The following is a 17,166-nucleotide window of genomic DNA, read 5'->3' as shown; positions in this document are numbered from 1 at the left end:
AAACAGGCAGCTAGCATTTTATAAACAGGGTAGAAATGAAAACCTCAAATCCAGGTTAGTAAAAAATGTTTAGATCTTGTATTTGCTGTTTGATAGACTATCAGAACATCATTTTATACCCAGACATAGTGTATAGACTGACATCTAGTGGTCAAATAGTAAAATACTCACAAAGCCATTTGAAACACATTCAAGTACAGATTTTTTAGAATATTGACCTTAATATAACATTTAATAGCAGAAGATGAAATAAGACAGGAATGTCTTCAGAAACACATGGTGGCTGTCTCCAATTATTACTGGGATATGCTAAAACAGCTGAAAAAAACTCCTACCATGTGTGTATTTGGTAAAACAAGGGAATGTTTACTATAAATGATGTCATCATTATCTTTGCTTGTTTATATACACATACTATCACTTACCCCTCATGGCTGACAGTCCATATGTCTCAGCTTGTGCTGGCATTGCGGCAGCTGTTTTTAAGGCTCGGAGGAGTGCCATGAGTTGTTTGCCCCTGTTTTAAGCCACTCTTCTCATACCTGAATAGAACAAAATGCCCTCACCCCACAACATGTAAATCTTGTTACAGATTCTGCACAATATAAAGCACAACACAGGACACATTGTACTAAATTTTAACTCTTTTATTAAATGTATTTTTCCATGTGAAATGCTGCTACAAATAATAAGATATATTAAATTAACTTATTTTATAAACAAATGTCTATAAATTAGGATAACAATTTAGAAAGAACATTATAGTGTGACTCCAAGCCATTTTAGTTGTGAGAACATCTTTATTGGGAGCACACGGGTAGTCTCTGCCCCTGTAACCTCCATAGATTGATTATGAAACTGCTTGCAAGCATTTTTAAGAGTTTGCAGACTTGCAAGCATCAAAGGCTTTGCAGCCACTTGCAAACTACTGACAAAACGTTGTTACGGTCTTGGGTGCCTAACAGTTGCCAGGAGCTGCCACACTTGCCATGATGTGGTAGTGCATTTACCATTTCCCCTTTGCCAGTGGACCGCTATCTCTTGAGAGAAGCTACATGTAGTATTTTCCTTCAGCAGCTCCATAGAAAATGAAGGGAGGCAAGTAAGTGGTACAGCTAGCTGTCAACGTGCAAATTCTGTTTTTTTTAAGAACCAGCACTGTGTACAAGTGAGCGAGACAGGAGCACCGCAGGATTGCTTGATCCCAGTGCAGGTTTGCACAACTATTTTTATTGATGCCGGTGTCCATCTTGATTCTACACACATTAGTAAAACTGCTAGAGGTTTAAACTTTCCACCACAAAAGTTTCAGCTGAAGCTACACAATAATTTTTTACTGTGCATGTGGTACCCAGAAACACCATGGACTCCTACAGTGGTACCAGGCTAGTATTAAAATATTATTTTCATTCAAGATATGCACTTACTGCTTCCTGCCGTTATCCACACACTCCACAAAGTTCAAATAAAATAAAAATATAAAATTAACCTTTAATCATGATTCATATATTTTTCTTCTTAGATTCAATGTGAAAAATTTACACTTTTTGGGTAAATGTTGGGTGAAAACATTTTTAATTAGACCCTAAATGTGGTGTAAATGTGCTATGAAAACATTTTTCACCTCTGTCTGCCTTTTATATCTAAAAAAAATATAATTTACAATGGTTTACACTGTGGATGTGTCTTTTCTATACAGATCCAATAATTGCACTGTGTCATTTTTCCAAGCAGGAGATTGCCTCTTCCCCATCGTCACACACCCTATTGATAGCAAATTTCTAGAAGCTTGCTACGGAAACTCATTTTTTATGAGTATATTATAAGCTAAAAGTGCAGACCTAAACATATATGTGTAAAGTTAAGGTTGACCTGAGTGTGTTTCAAATTTCATATTATGTGGAGGCTGCAATTCATACCATTGAATCATCTGTGAGTGAGGGATTCATGTAACACCAATGGGATTACCACTAATAACTACCATAGCCCTACAAATGAGTGCACAGCGATAGTCCTCCATACAGACTCTAATTTGTATGCTGCATGATAGTATCTTTAAATGCAAGTTATAAAAGGTAGCATACAGCCTGCTTTCCATGCATCCACTGAAATGGACAACATTTCGACCAACAGAAGCTTCTTATTCGTTGACATATCTTGTGGTCCTTCCATGCAGGCCCTTTTTCCTCTCCAGTATTTTTTCTGTGAATTTAGTGAAAAATGTCCACAGATGGCCAATCCCCCAATTAATGAACACAATATTTGTAAGCGAAGTACAGATGGGCTGGGCAAACAAATTTTACATGTGGCACAAGTGTGCAGGACAAATAATTAGTGCACATGGTACAAATATTTGCCTGGAATTCATTATATATATATATATATATATATATATATATATATATCTCATACATATCATATCATATAGAAACTCATTCCATAAATGGCCGGCTAACTGCTGCAAATAGTTGAGTGCATAAAGCACAGCTAAGTGTCTTTTCATCTGTGTAGAGAATTACTGGAGGGGGTATTTAATTTTTTTAATATTACAATATTTTTAACACTCAACTAAATTTATTGGTGCTTTTCCCAGGACATATAGTGGCAGTGCCATCATATTAATGCAGGGGACAGCTCTGGTTTGAGAATAGGTATTGTGAAAGGGCTGCATTTCTAATCTTCTATTTAACTTTTAGTTATTTACTTAAGGTTTCAGGATAGTGATGGGGGTTAGGTTAAATGTATGGGAATATTTAGCTTATGGGTGAGATTTGAACATGACATGGTTTATGTTTTTGGGTTAGCTTTTGTTAATCTGGATGTTTAGAGTTGTTTCAGGATAAAGATCATCAAAAAAATAGCATTTAGTGTTTTTGAGTGTGGTCTGTGGAATTATTAATTGTTAGAGACAACACTACCTGTGTCCAAATGCATCAACCAAAAATATCAAGTAAATGTCTGCTAAGCATGCCAGACATAGCACTGTTCCTGTCCCAGTAATGATGTCATAGATCCCAGTTAGCTTCTACTTGGCAAAAATGTACCTTTGTATAATAGTGCCTTAATAAAGAACATTGTTTGCCTGATCTTCAGAAAAAACTGCAAATACAACTAGTTCTCCTTTTTGCTCCATTCATATTGTGGGCGCTAAGGTGGGAAAACTTGCAGATTATTATCAAAGCAAACCTGAGGTCAAAGACTTACTTAGCATCAAATTCTTCAAAAATGGCCTACTAGGACCTCTGCCAAGGCAAGTTTTATACTGACAGGTAACAGCAGTATATAGAAATCCTTTTAAAACAGGCACACTAAATAAACCGAAAAACTGCAAGAAGAACATTACCTGTTAGAAGGACAGTGCAGACCAGAGTTGAGTAACACAGACTGTGTGTGGATCAGTTAGTGATGTGTGACCCATATTACCTGTGCTACATAAAAAAACAAAAAACAAAATAAATCCAAACCCTGAGGAACAACTTAACAAAACATTATCTGCATGGTGCTTTGTCTAAACTGTACTATAAGTCTCCACACAAAGTGACTGCTACAAAGCACGACCTAGTAGTAAACACTTGAGATATGGCTTCTCAGCATCCAGCACTTTGCTGGGAACAGGCCGTTAGCTGTGTTTGGCAAAGTGTGGCAGTTCAATTCCAGTGTGAAGGTGAATCTCCCCATAGGCCTCCAGAGCAAAGGTGGGGTGAGCGGCTTCTGTAAACTTATGCCGGAAGGTGAACAGTAGCTGTCCTTTCTGGACATTAAAGAAAGATAGTCTTCCTTTTCTGTAGTCTAAAAGAATGCCGACCCGGACTGGAGGTTCTGTCAGGTGGACTTCACTCCAAACTTCATTGTGGAGGAACCTATAGGAGAAGCTGAAAGAAGACACACACACATAGCTGCATGAATTAGGAATGTAGAGGGCAGGAAAAAAATGTCACTGAAAAAGGTAAAGAGTATATACACCCTAACAATAGACCCCAACAAACTTCTCATATTAAATCCCTTATGGTCTGTTAAAAAAAGCCATTAAGGGCTCAATTTATAAAACAGGTAATCTGATATTCCCTCAAACGTTCCCTGGATTTCTTTTTATCTTAAAAAGCTCTGTAAATTAATTACATAGGTTATGTTAGTGATTACCTTGTGGAAGAGCAAGAACATTGCATGCACCATGATGTGCTGACTTCTGCAGAGGCATCTTCTTCAGGAGAGGGGTGGAAGGTTGCACCAACACTGTACGCACTGCACTCGGTTACCATCATCTCCCAGTAATGTCTCCCACTGGCTGGTAGCAGCTCCCCCAAAACTAATGGAATTCTATGAAAAACATTAAAATGTAGTATTTATTACATGCAAAATAATGTACTGTGGTTGTTAGGTGGTCTACACCTATGTAGAATGCGTATGTGTTATATTTTAACATTTACACCGTTTTCAGCTATCTTTCGTTGTATAGTCAGACTATGTAAAGTCAATTTCCCGTAGAAATGCTACAATCTGCCCACCTTACACTGACAGATTTCTAACATCTGATATGACAAAGTCATTATATACCATGCCATAACAGTCTATTTTCTGCCATTTTGGCCTTGATACATTATTATGTAAAATACATTATCAGAGCAGAAGCTTAAAATAATACAGCATTTTAAAACACAACTAAATTAATGTAATGTAATACTATAGCAGAAAAAGGACCAGTTGTAAGCTTAGTGCCTATTATTGCACTTTATATCAGGCAATGAGCTGAATAATCACATAAACATTCAATATTCCTGTAAGGGTGTGGGTCCTTAAAAAACATACTTTTTTATATTATTTTTAGCACTTTCTCATATTATTTATAAAAAAATTATAACATAATAGGAATAAGATTTATTTTATATGGGAGGGCAATCTAAAATCTCAATGTAAAAGGTGAAATGACAAGGTTAGAAACCAAACAAAAAGTTTATCTCTATGTGATCACAGAACCTAAAACTACTTAACACTACTACTATATAAGTTTAGAGTACTCATTCAGATTGGGTAAGAGATACATTTTAATTGGTTGCTATATAAGTTGCTAAATTTTCATACTACTTTTTTATTTTGCATACCTTATTGAAGCGAACTTGTAATCCATTAAATGCAATAAAACATAATGTTATGAGTTTAAGTGAAGCCCTGTAAAGAGAGGCCAGTCGCCTTAAGAAATTAGGCACAGGGCCTACATGACAGGGTGCTAAGCCTAGCCCAGGGGTGTTAAGGGTTAATAAAATGAAGTAAGGCTAGGAGGGGCTGTGTGAAGCTTGAGGTAGGAGGGGATTAGGCATAGGATGAGTTAAAAGAGGGAAGACGGAGGTGAGAGGCCCTCTTTTGGTAGAAAAAGTTTCTCACCCACCCGTTTCTGTTATGGTTATAATTTGAAAGTTTGGTTAGTTTTAGCGGTTGGGGACTTGGAAAGCAAGGATCCAGTGCATTGGAAAAGTGGTGGATTTTGGCAGGGGGGATCCTCTTTGGTGTGGTCCCCCCCTTTATGGTGTACAGGTGATTATGGCTCCTGAGGCAGTGCTGGGCGGCTAGAGGTCAAGGTGGAGATGTTGGAAGAGTTACATTTCTGTTGGGTGGGGATTTTGCCTTCTGAGACCTACAGCCCGGTTGTTTGGGTGTATAACCGGGAGTTTGGTGTTTGATAACATTATGGATATTGTGGTTATGGTTATGTATTATTAAAAGGGGGGAATTAGGTTGTTTGTTAAATAAATTATATTCAATGTAATATGTTGGTGTTATATTCTCCCGATTTAATGATAATAATAATAATGGAGTGTTATGTTAATGTATGCTTGCATATCAAAAGTGTAAAATGTTATTATTTATTTGTCTTTTATTTATTATTGGATATTTATTTGTTAATTAATTGAATGGTTAATTTATTTATTGCTGGGTAAATAAACGGCTGCTTGCCAGCCAATTTAAATCCAAGATTGGTGTTTTTAATGGTGGGGGAGTGGTTGGTAAGCAGATAGGGGGTCAGGGGGAGGTGGAGGTTCTGACGGTGGTGGTAAAGGATGGGCTAGAAGGTCCGAGCTACCCTGGTCATGGCTAACTATTCAGACAATTTTTTTTCCTATTTTGTTCCTGATAGTCCTATAAATAACAAGTACCCAAGTACATTACATGGGGATGAGGAGTTATGTTTATGTTAACTTAGGTTAACCGCCAATAAAAGTTATTACCTAAACTCGTAAATTTCCTTTTTAACCAACTGTTAACAATATACAAGACTAATAAGACTTTTAAAAATCAGCTCTAGGAACTTATGTCACATGTCTACTGTTGCCTTTTGCTTTGTCACTAGTAAATGACTTCAAAACTAAGACCTGTCAATTCCCATTTTACAGTCCAGTGGCTAGTAATCTCAATATAAAGTGTAGAATTGTTAGCCATAAAATCAGATGATGTCAGATGTCTGTAACAAGTTGAGTGTCAGGCATGTCATGGTATCATTTTTTTTAGAAGAGCCATTAAAAATGTAAAATGAAGTACAGGTCCACTATAAATAAGACCACTTAATATACTTCAAGTAGCAGTGATGAAACAGAAACTCTCTTGTGCCACCAGTACTAGTTCACAGTTTAAGTTTCAGCTGAAGCTAACAAGATCCTTTCTGTTTATGATGCCTAAAACAGTTATAGAGTTATTTGAATTATTCTTATACTTTTAAGCAATGTGAATTTCTTTCCTCCAAACCTTGTAAATTATGCTATTATCACTTAGTTTTAAATATATTGACTATCTGGTAAATGGAAACAAACCCAGTGATTTCTCTGTGTTCTGCAATGCTGATCACAGTTCCATCTGGTGACAAGTCCAGGGCAGGGTGTGCAGTATCTCGCAGTAAGTGAAATCTGGTACCTGAAAAAAAAATGTGCATTCTGGACAAAATGTTCTTTATACTTTTCATATTCTATCAAGAATGGTAACAGTAGAAAACAAAAGGGTCACAACTGAATAAATTATTTTTCATCTGCTTTAACGGCTTATAAATTAATAAAAATTATGAGTGGCAATAAAGCGTGTAGAAACAATCTATTCTGAAAATTTTTCCATTTAAATGGCATGGTGAATATTTATTCTATCAAAATATATGAAACAAATCCAGAACCATGGAAATCCTAGTGTGCTGTAAAGCCGAAAATGATAAGTACTTTGTGAACTCTCAGTTTAAGCTCTTTGCCCACTGTAAAAATTGCAGTGTTATTGCCTTTAAAGCAACCAATTACTATTCTGGCTTTGGAGGTACATGTGCAAGATGGATTTTGCATGTAGCTACCCTTCAGCAATCTCAGGCCAGGTAGGAAACTTCATTCTTACAATCCAAATCCAATATTAAATACTGTTGAAAATTGCACAGTCCATCACACATTTCTCTGTCTCCACTCAACAGTGCTGCAGCCTGGCCATTGGCTGGACCCCAATTCCAGCAATGTGGGAGGCAGGTGGGTATGAAATGTGCTTCTCTATACCTCTGTATATGTCAGGGTTGCATGAGAGTAATATTAAAGCAATGGGGATTAGAGGGTAATAAATTGGTTTATGTTTCTAGACAATTGTCATTTAAATAATGTAGTCATTCTTGAAAAAAATTTCTAACACAACAGGGTGATCTGATAATCTGCAATTATTTGAAGTTTTCAGATTGTGTCACCTGAAGCTCTCGTGTCTGATTTCCATTTTGATATTAACATATGAGATGTTTAGAGGCAATTTGCACAATTTTATAGAAGGATAAAAGCATGAGTGATCAAGGGGCGAATCAGTTGAGACTGTCCAGTTTACACTGGTATCCGTACACTACTACCCCTTTGCTTGGTTGTAGTCTATTAATTAATTTTTACTAGGCATGGACTAATGAGCATTAGGTCGCTCCAATATGATAACAACTTTTTCAAGGCCTAGAAGTTTGTTCAAACTAAAGAAAATGGGAGATTTTGGCAAAACTTTGCCATTTTGGAAACTATATTGGAAGAATTTAATGAGCTTTATAATTCCTGAGGGTTATAAAAGTATCACCCATTTATCCTGGACCTTTTCCTGTGTCAAAAAATCACATAACAATTATCACCTATGCACCACAAGTGAAACAGAGTGTGTATGCATGAGCTTACCTTTGGTGGATATTAGAGCTGCCTCACTCTGCTCGCTTGATCCAAATGTATTGGCAGCTTTCACATAGAAGAAATAGTTCTCCCCTGGTTGCAGTGAAACCCTCAGTTGCTGATCCTTAATACCAGACACGGACCTGGAAAGTATTACCAAATCTTTGTGGCATGCTTACTAGGAAGTACATCTATCCAGACCTTTAACTCATGAATGGGACAACCCCCCCCCCAAAAAAAAACAAAACAAAAAAAACAAAAACAAAATTCCCTTGTGGATTTTTTACCTTTCTATTATGTACAGTGGCTTAGAAACAGTCACTTGTTGGGTATATAATAGTGCAAATTAAAATTAGAATAAGGTTAAAGGGGTTTGTACAATTTAGTTGATTAGTTGATTGAGAAAAAGCTGTGCAAATTTAAAAAGGATTCATAACATTTGGATGAGGTTATATGAAACAATTGTATTATACCCATCTGTCCTTGCTCCTGCCAGATTCACCGTTAGTTGGTCCCCTACTATGTTTATTTGCTAAACAGGCTATGGACCACACTGCTGGAATCTTGCATGTGGGCAGGTGAATTTACTGTATGGATCACCAGTATCTACTGGCGAGAAAAAGTGTAAATTAAAAGATGCAAAAGCAAAGTTAACATTTATACCTTACATTTTGGTTCATCCTGTAGAAACTATTACTAGATCAGGCTATATAATCCTTGGATATCCACATACAAAACTTCATCCTCAGTCAATACCTGCTCTTCCCAAACCTTTACATGCATTTGGGTAATTAGGGAATAGTTGGAGGTCTGGGGTCTAGGACTAGACTAAAAGACAGACAGCATGTTTTACCTGAGCCCTTCTCCCTCTGAAGAGTACTGCTTGCACCACTCCAACGTGAAGGTATCTGTGGATTCTGGGTGATCGGTGCTCCATCTGATTACAGCAGTGTTCCAGCACACTGTGCATTCTTCTGCTCTAATCACTGGGGTGGAAGGAGCTGCCAAAAGAAAGAAGAGCAGTTCATAAACTTGGTGTACAATTTTTGAATTAAAACACAATGTACATTCATAAAAAATTGTGGATAACAGGGTGTCACTGGGAAAGAAACACAGCAATTTCTTGAAAATAACACAGACAGAGAATTAATTTTTTCCTTTTTTTTAAACCAGAAAAAACAGAAAAATGAACAAGCTGTGGTATTTTTAGGAACGGTCACATCTCCCCATTGTCAGTTATTTGGAAAAATTGTTATTTTTTGGAGCCAAACCTTCCTGTCCAATGTTCCTCCTCAGATAATATTTTTAATATAAAAAATAATTCACTGTACATGAATTCTTTATGTTCTGCATAACTGGTGGCAAGGGGAGTATAAAGAATTCATGTGCATAGAAGTCTTATATACAGTACCTTGTGCTAAATAGTGCCCTTCTTACCTATCTCGGAAAGTCATGCATGATGTATTCTCCTAATTACCTGTAGTTCTGTCCTAACACCAGTCTTTCCTACCCAGATCTTGGTGTCCTCTCTCCTCCAAGTCCTCTATACCTTTGTCCCCAATGCTACAAGGGCTCCCATGTTTGTGACATTATCTGTACTTTAGCACAATGACAATGTATCCAGGATCGCATTAGCAATTGGGTCTTTTGAGCAGGGTCCATCTTTAATACATCAAATTCAACAGTAAACAATGCTGTTACAGCAACAAGAGCGCAACACCAACATCATGTGTTTTGTAACAGATACTGTCACCGAAAACTAGAACTCCCTCCCAGGAATATAACATTTACAAAGGCTTTTGAAAATAAAAAAAGATATTGGGACAGATAACACTGCTTAAAGTCTGAAATGTATCTTGCTGTAAATGCTTAATGGAGTTCTAGGCCAGTTGGCCAAATGGTGGTGCTAAGCTTTCAAACACCCAAATGCTGTATCTGATAAACAAAAGTATCGGATGTCTGCCAACAATCAGGGAAACTTTTGTTTTTCATACTCTTGCCAAAGGGTCCTATCAGATGTTATGTATTCTCTGAAATAATGGAAGAATATTTTTAGAGAATGGAACCTGCACTTTTGGACATGCAACACATGGTAATTCTCCCTTAGGGGTACATGCTTGGTTAATTTTGGAATGGCTTTTTTATATGCACCCGAAGGCATCCACCTTGCAGCATCCCACAGTGCAGATATGGCACATAAAAAAAAAGTTTTTGGGTGCCTTGTGATCGCAAATGCAGCCAGTTCAAAAAGAATAGGCAACTGTAATGCACAGCATGTATATAGTACCGAGGGCCCCTAGAAGAGTTGCTTTACTTTACTTTAGTTATTAAAGAAAAACATTTGTTCTCAAAAATGTAAGTACTCTATTTAGGTAAAGATTTGATTCTGTTTGTTTGTGATAAAGCTGTACATAGTTTATTTTAGGTATTTTTTTAAATAAACAATATTGAGTACACCTATGACACTGGTGTCAAAGAGCATTCTGGATTTTTTTAATGGGAAGCACAACCTGATCTTCTAATTTTGGGAGTCTCTTACTCTGTAACTTTGTATAGTGTCATAGAGAGCAGGAGGTAAGGGAAGATAAACATTCTTTAATTCAGCTATGTGTGTAAATTGGCTTCTGCTCTTTACTTCTTTAAATAACAGGCTTTCATAAACATGTTAAAATGATCTCAGAGCTCTACTTCCTGGCTAGAAAACAAGAATATGCAATATACAACATTTGGTATTTACCAGAATAAAAATGAAGATAAAAAGATAACATTTTCCCTGAGGAAAAACACACAAGCTTCCCCTTCACCACTACAGGTAAATAAATGTCAATATTCAGCTGTTTTCATTATTTGTTATTATTTACCCTCCATACAACTTGTTACAAATCATTAAAGACATGTTGGCATCATGACCGGTCTCTCACTTCATATAAGCCTGCCTCAGATTTTTGTCTGTAGTTGTAGGACATTACAATAAACCTTCTCTCTTTTCTTGCTGCCAAAATTATCCAGACTGTCTATTGGATAATTCTTTGAAAATAGTTTGATACCACCTGCGGTACATGTGACACTGCCACCAAGAATGTCTGACTGCAGGTGATTTTCAAGTGTTTAATAAGTTAGTAAGTCTGTGTAAGAAGTACAGGAAGTACAGGGTGCAGGAATAGTACCCCAGCAGAGGACACAGAAAGGGCAAGGAAGAATCCATCTTTGAAATCAATCTTTGATGAATGGTAAATTGAGAGGCTTAAGCTGCATATCTACCAGCCTATTGACATTCACACGTAGCATGAAACTGAGGAACTGCTGATTTATTGGCCCTCATGAGGAGTAACAGACTAAACATAAAGCTGACATCATATTATTTGATTATTATTACAGGAAAAGCAATGGGTTCACTTAACTTCTACTTTCCAACTGCACATGGTCACTTTCCCTTTGCACCTCTAATGCAGTGTTTAGCCTGTTTGAAGGAAGAGAAATACCATAGAATTCTGGGTATGGTGAGCATGCAACTTACTCCCATTTCTCCCACATGCCAGTGCTGTTTGGTAATGGGCCCAATGCTGTAATATAGGGGCATGGAGAGAGCTGTCAGCACTATGCAAGAGCAAACCCGTGGCCTGGAACTTTCACAAGGCTAACTTACCTTCTCCCAATTGACTAGCAGAGTGATGCGGAAAAGGAAAGATTAGGAGTAACAGTAGAGGACATCACTGAAAGGGCCAACTATACTTTTGTACAATTGTCTTTTAGGCAGTTCCCCTAGGGATTCTGAGTGGCATGTACCTGAACAGGTACCTTCCTTCTTAATCCAATACGAACAAGTTAAGTTTGCATTTTGCATAGTGGTATGTACTGTAATTAGTGTGCCCATTATTGTACTGCACACATGGTTAAAATGGCAAACCTACAACAATCTTTTTTTGTTATCATTCTCATAATTTTTGGCAATGACACCAAGGAGAGCTGAATATATTACTCACCAGTCCAAAAATAATCAATGTTGAATTAAGAACGCTGGTGACATTTGTCAGGATTTCTGGTATAGCTGAGGCCAGGAACTGTCAGGGGGACATTTGCACATGGCACAATTGTAGCAGATAGTAGATGCTTGCTCCAGAGTTTTCCCGCAATGTTATGTCACTCAGCACCTCACTGGGATTAGCACTGAAGCCACCCTGCTACAATGTCTTGCTTGACCCTGCTCTGCTAATATTACTCACAGCATATTGATATTAATCTGATACTATACACTTGTCAGTCTCTGAAGAAATAAACCAAAATACATAGCTTAATATTGCCTATGTGAAGAACATATTTTGTATCCCCAAGTGAAGGGCCTTGTAACATCTGGTACATGACTTTGGTGGCTGCCATGACATCACCACCCCTGCATTTAACCACTGTACTATAAAACCATACTGTATAGGTGATAATACAGCAAAATGCAACAAGCATCACGCTGTAGATTTGGGGGTCAAAGGCAATTTCCATGTTTGAAATTTCAAGTCTAAGATCCTGGTGGGTGGCAGTATCTCTTATTACATAAAAGCTACATGTCTGATAAGAAGTATATTAATTTCTAATGTCAGGTCCTCATTGCTTTCAGTGACAAAAACAAATGTGAATATCATTGTGTGCATCTATATCACATATACCTAGTTCCTTGATTTAAAAGCATGTGGGTTCCCTAAGAAGAATCAACCAAATCTGATGTCCAACGGATATAGTGTCATCTGACTACTTTGACCATATAAAAAATTGGCTTTCATTTTTTTTAAGCTATCATAGCAACTAGTTGTGTGAGTGTGTGTGTATAAAACTATTCTCGTGTGTCTTTAGTGCCAATTTACCTGAATTGTTGTGCATTTTGTTTAATCTTTAAAATAAACAGCTTCTTGTTTTCAGGAACTTATGAAAAGCACACTGCCAGTCCCATCCCCAAGCCGCAATCTGCCTGCAATGCATATTTATAAAGCGCATTAATGGTGGTCCCATAAAACACTTTCTCCTAAATAAAGCAGAAAGGGACTCCCTGAATAATGATTAATGAAGAGAGTCTGGTCATGTGACCTTACGTGAAATCCCATGCTGTTTAGTCTTTAAACAAAGTGCCCCTTAGTGATGATGTCACTAGATCTCAAATGTAATTTTAAAAATTTTGTTTTTTTAGTAATTTATTAACAAGTTTAAACTGAGAAAATGATTCAGGCAAAAAAAAACAAAAATGCAAGACTCTTTCCCAAAGCTCCAAATGTCCCTCATATGCAGGGGCAGTTTCTCTTTTTGAATCAAATCCCTCTGTTCCTCTTGTCTGCTCAGTTCTTTATGTCTTGTCAGCAGAATTCCAAGTGTACTATTTAACTAACAAAGTGTGGTAATACACTAAGACTTTAATCTAAACTCTAAATTATTGCTTTTGACATTTTTGCGGTAGAGCAGGGGTGTCAAACTCAAATACACCGAGGGTCAAAATTAAAAACTTAGACAAAGTTGCGGGCCAACCTTAAAATGTATTGAAAAAATTGAGGAAATTTTTCCTTCTCATTGGATATAAACCCTTTTCATATGGAAACAAAGATGATTTGCTTCACATTCAATCTTGAACAAGCTTATATTAGAGACATAAAAGCATATATATAGAGACATCTTATATTAGAGGCATAAAAAAATGTTAACTTTATTTAAGAAAAAATCCTATGCCTCTTTCTCTATTTGTAGCCTTAAATTCAATTTCAATGGTAACCTTTTTGCACAGGCTAACAATAATAATAACAATATTTTCTATGAAAATCCAAGCATTCAAGTCCATGCCTTGGAGTAGCAAGGAAAAGTACAGCTGAGGGAGTGCTGGAAATGCCGAGCTAAATCTTGTGGCCCGCCGCTGAAACTCCCTCTTCATTGAAATAACGCCGCTTCTAAAATTCCCGGCATTATTTGCGTCTATAAAACAGTCCAATGCCTGGCCACACATAGGCAGAGAGCCCGCTGGTCTATAGAGTGATGCCAGGAATTGTAGTAGCGGCGCTATTTCAATGAAGCAGCAGGCCAGTTGTAGTTCATATTTAGGAATAATTTGGGGGCCAAAAAAAGGACAATGGGGGCCAGATTTTGACACCCCTGCGGTAGAGTAAAATTAAAAAAAATTACTTTTAAAATAACAAATTTTGCAAATGTATTATTTATAGTCCTCTAACAAGAGGGTGTGACTAGGACATATTTTATATTTTGTACTCTTTTCCATCTCAATTGGGTGTTATGTCTTTTCCAACTAAACAGCCTATATTCATTTAGTAAATCAACCCCAATGTCATTTGTCACAGCTAGGCATTGATGAAAGCCACCATCCTCCCCCAACTTCCTTCCTAACAACCAAAAACAAACAGAGAATTGCATATATTTATTACAAGGCACATAGATAAAAACTAAAACTTCTGCAGCATTTGTCAGCTGTATCTCCACAGGATTTACTGGCATTATATTCCTTTGAAGAATGTTTACAAGAGTTATTAAGCGTAGTACATACCAGTCCTGAATATTGACTTGTCACTGGGTAAGCTGCAGCCTGTGTTATTTACGGCCATAACCCAGACACTGTAACATTTATCCGGCTCAAGGTCCTCCAAAATGCAGAAACTTTCTTTCACCGTGACCCTGTATTCTTCCAGCAGCCCTGAGGTGAAAAAAGGTCCCAAAAGACACTATAAACTTCATGCTGGTTTTATGGAGCCATACATCAAAAGTCACACAACTGCAAACCTTAGACAATTATAAAGAACAGTACAGACATAGCTTTGGATGGTATTTTAGCAATAAATTGAACTGAAAGTGACTGTATAAACACAATCCAGTGCTCAACCCAGAAATTGTTTTAAGCTGGGTGGGAAGAAGCTGTAGGCAGGTGGCAGCCCCTGTATTGTGACCCAACTCATAAGTAACCCCCCAAAAACAGCCGGGTGGTTGCTGAAAAGTGCCTAATGGTGCACCCGGCTAAAAGGAGCTGGGGAGAACACTGCAATGCCTATTCTTCTGCTGATGTTGGAATCCTAAACATATGTTAAGAATGATATTAGGCTAGGTGGCCCACTTGCCAACAGGGATATGCAGCCTGCTAGCAGCCCATCGTAGCCAGAAGGGGTGAGTAGCCTTCACTGACTACTACAGAGGTCATGCCTTATTACCATAATTCATGGCAGCATTCAGAGCACAATCCCTAGGCTGGGTGGATGGCAATAAATGTAAAATATGCACAGTACTTATCACAAGCATATGAGAAAAATGTAAATAAAAAAATCATAATCCAAAGCGAAACATGTGAGTATGGGTCTTGAGTATGAAAATATCTGAAACTACAATGGTCTGCATTGGTCCTCAGCAACATGTCAGTTTTTTCTGTTACTATCTTGCCCTAGCATCAGGATAAAACAACGCTGTCTTGTTTGCTCTGTGTAATTACAAATACTTCTTCTGACTCTATCAAGCCAAATACCCAGGCCCTAAATATAGTAACTTTGCTCAATATACAAGTAAAGTTTTACTAAAAACTACACTAATCCACCATCAATGGCTGGAATTTTATAATATTATTAATAAACAGGATTTATAAAGCTTCAACACATTACACAGAGCTGGAAATTAAATAGGGGATATGAGGTCAACAACTTTTAACTCACAGAAACTCCTTTTACTAGGATCACCACATTTGTAAACAATATTTTCTTGTTTTATTGATTTGCTCCTCTCTGACTGCAATCCACTGGAAACATTTGAACAATTAGGACTCATGGATTCAAGGTGGGATAGTGCACATTTTAGCAAAATAGCACTTGCACTTCAATTATCATATGTAAACACTAACCTGGACAGGATTAGTCCAATAAGTTGTTCAAATCATTTAAAATCTCAAAAATCTATAGCACCCTTTAGCTCAAGTCCAGGTTTGTTAAAAAGAAATTATTAGAATTATTATGGTTTTAATCAAGGAACTTTAGGAAGCTCTGGCACTGCTTGAAATTTATTAAAGCTTGTGTAAAGCTAATACAGCATTATATACTTTTTTTTAGCTCTATGTCAAAGCAGAAGTGTAAGGGGTGGTAAACATGGGCAGATTTTGTACTTCTGATCATTTTCCATTTCGATAAAATGTCAAGATCCGAAGGCAATGTGAAGTAAAATGTACTTCCAACTGAGTGGCATGTTGGCAAATTTTAGTCAATAAGACACATGGCAATTCATGTGCAGAAACAATCACTTATATTCAACTATGATTCCAATCACTATGGAGTATATTCGTAAACAATTTGTATAGTGCTCTAATGTTCTTTCAGTTTGTAACATTATGTATTTGTAATTCAGCAAGGGACAAAGCCCGTGTGTAAAGGGGAATTTGTTGTTTAGTACACGGCCAGCGAGCAGGAATAGTAACTAAGGAATGTACTGGATGGTTACTAGCTATATGGTAGTTGTACATGTTTTGGCTGGAACACCAGCTAAGGGGTACACCTGCTAGTAACCATTCAATATGTACCCCAACTATTCTGCATACTACTCAGATTCGCTGGCTGAATAATAAACATTGATTTACTCCATTTATTTGCCAGCTACCAGCATTAGATTAAAGAAAACTAAAGAGGTATTCCAGCCAAATCTTTTTTGTTTGTTTTTTGAACAGACTGGGAAATGTATAGAACTCCTGCCAGATTTGCATTGCATTTTGTGTCCTCATGAGGGATATTTTAGTTAATTTCCCATGAAATTTTTTTTTTAAAGTACACCTGCCAGCACAATGGCCTTTGTATTCAAATGATATTTCCTAAAAGAAGAGATTCATTAATTTACCTGTGAGCCTGCCCATTCCTTGAATAAATTCTGCTTTATTGATCTCCAGCTACTGCAACAAATTCTTGGTCAAATGAGTTGACTGCCTGCTGCCCCATAAATGACTATGGTTCCTTTCGCCAGGTTGTAATACTGTATTGGTATACAAGCTGGCAGAAGAAACTACTGAGAAGAAAATCATACA

At 37.1% G+C, this 17,166-nt stretch overlaps 1 protein-coding gene across 1 annotated transcript in view; it reads right to left on the bottom strand.

Annotated features, from left to right (window-relative positions):
* Nucleotides 1-632: 632 nt before the first annotated feature.
* The window catches only part of CMYA5 (cardiomyopathy associated 5), a 28,511-nt gene continuing 11,977 nt past the window's right edge, over nucleotides 633-17,166 (bottom strand). Inside the window, exons 7-12 of the mRNA XM_072413970.1 lie at nucleotides 14,671-14,817; nucleotides 8,998-9,145; nucleotides 8,154-8,287; nucleotides 6,801-6,900; nucleotides 4,141-4,317; nucleotides 633-3,872 (exon numbers count right to left, since the gene is read on the bottom strand). Coding sequence (XP_072270071.1) covers nucleotides 3,620-3,872; nucleotides 4,141-4,317; nucleotides 6,801-6,900; nucleotides 8,154-8,287; nucleotides 8,998-9,145; nucleotides 14,671-14,817 — 959 coding nt within the window. The 3' untranslated portion in view covers nucleotides 633-3,619. The remainder of the gene's footprint in view (nucleotides 3,873-4,140; nucleotides 4,318-6,800; nucleotides 6,901-8,153; nucleotides 8,288-8,997; nucleotides 9,146-14,670; nucleotides 14,818-17,166) is intronic.

This window comes from Pyxicephalus adspersus, chromosome 6 (genome assembly GCF_032062135.1).
Source record: "Pyxicephalus adspersus chromosome 6, UCB_Pads_2.0, whole genome shotgun sequence".
NCBI classification, from domain to species: Eukaryota; Metazoa; Chordata; class Amphibia; order Anura; family Pyxicephalidae; genus Pyxicephalus; species Pyxicephalus adspersus.
This window is presented reverse-complemented; position numbering and strand designations above follow the sequence as displayed.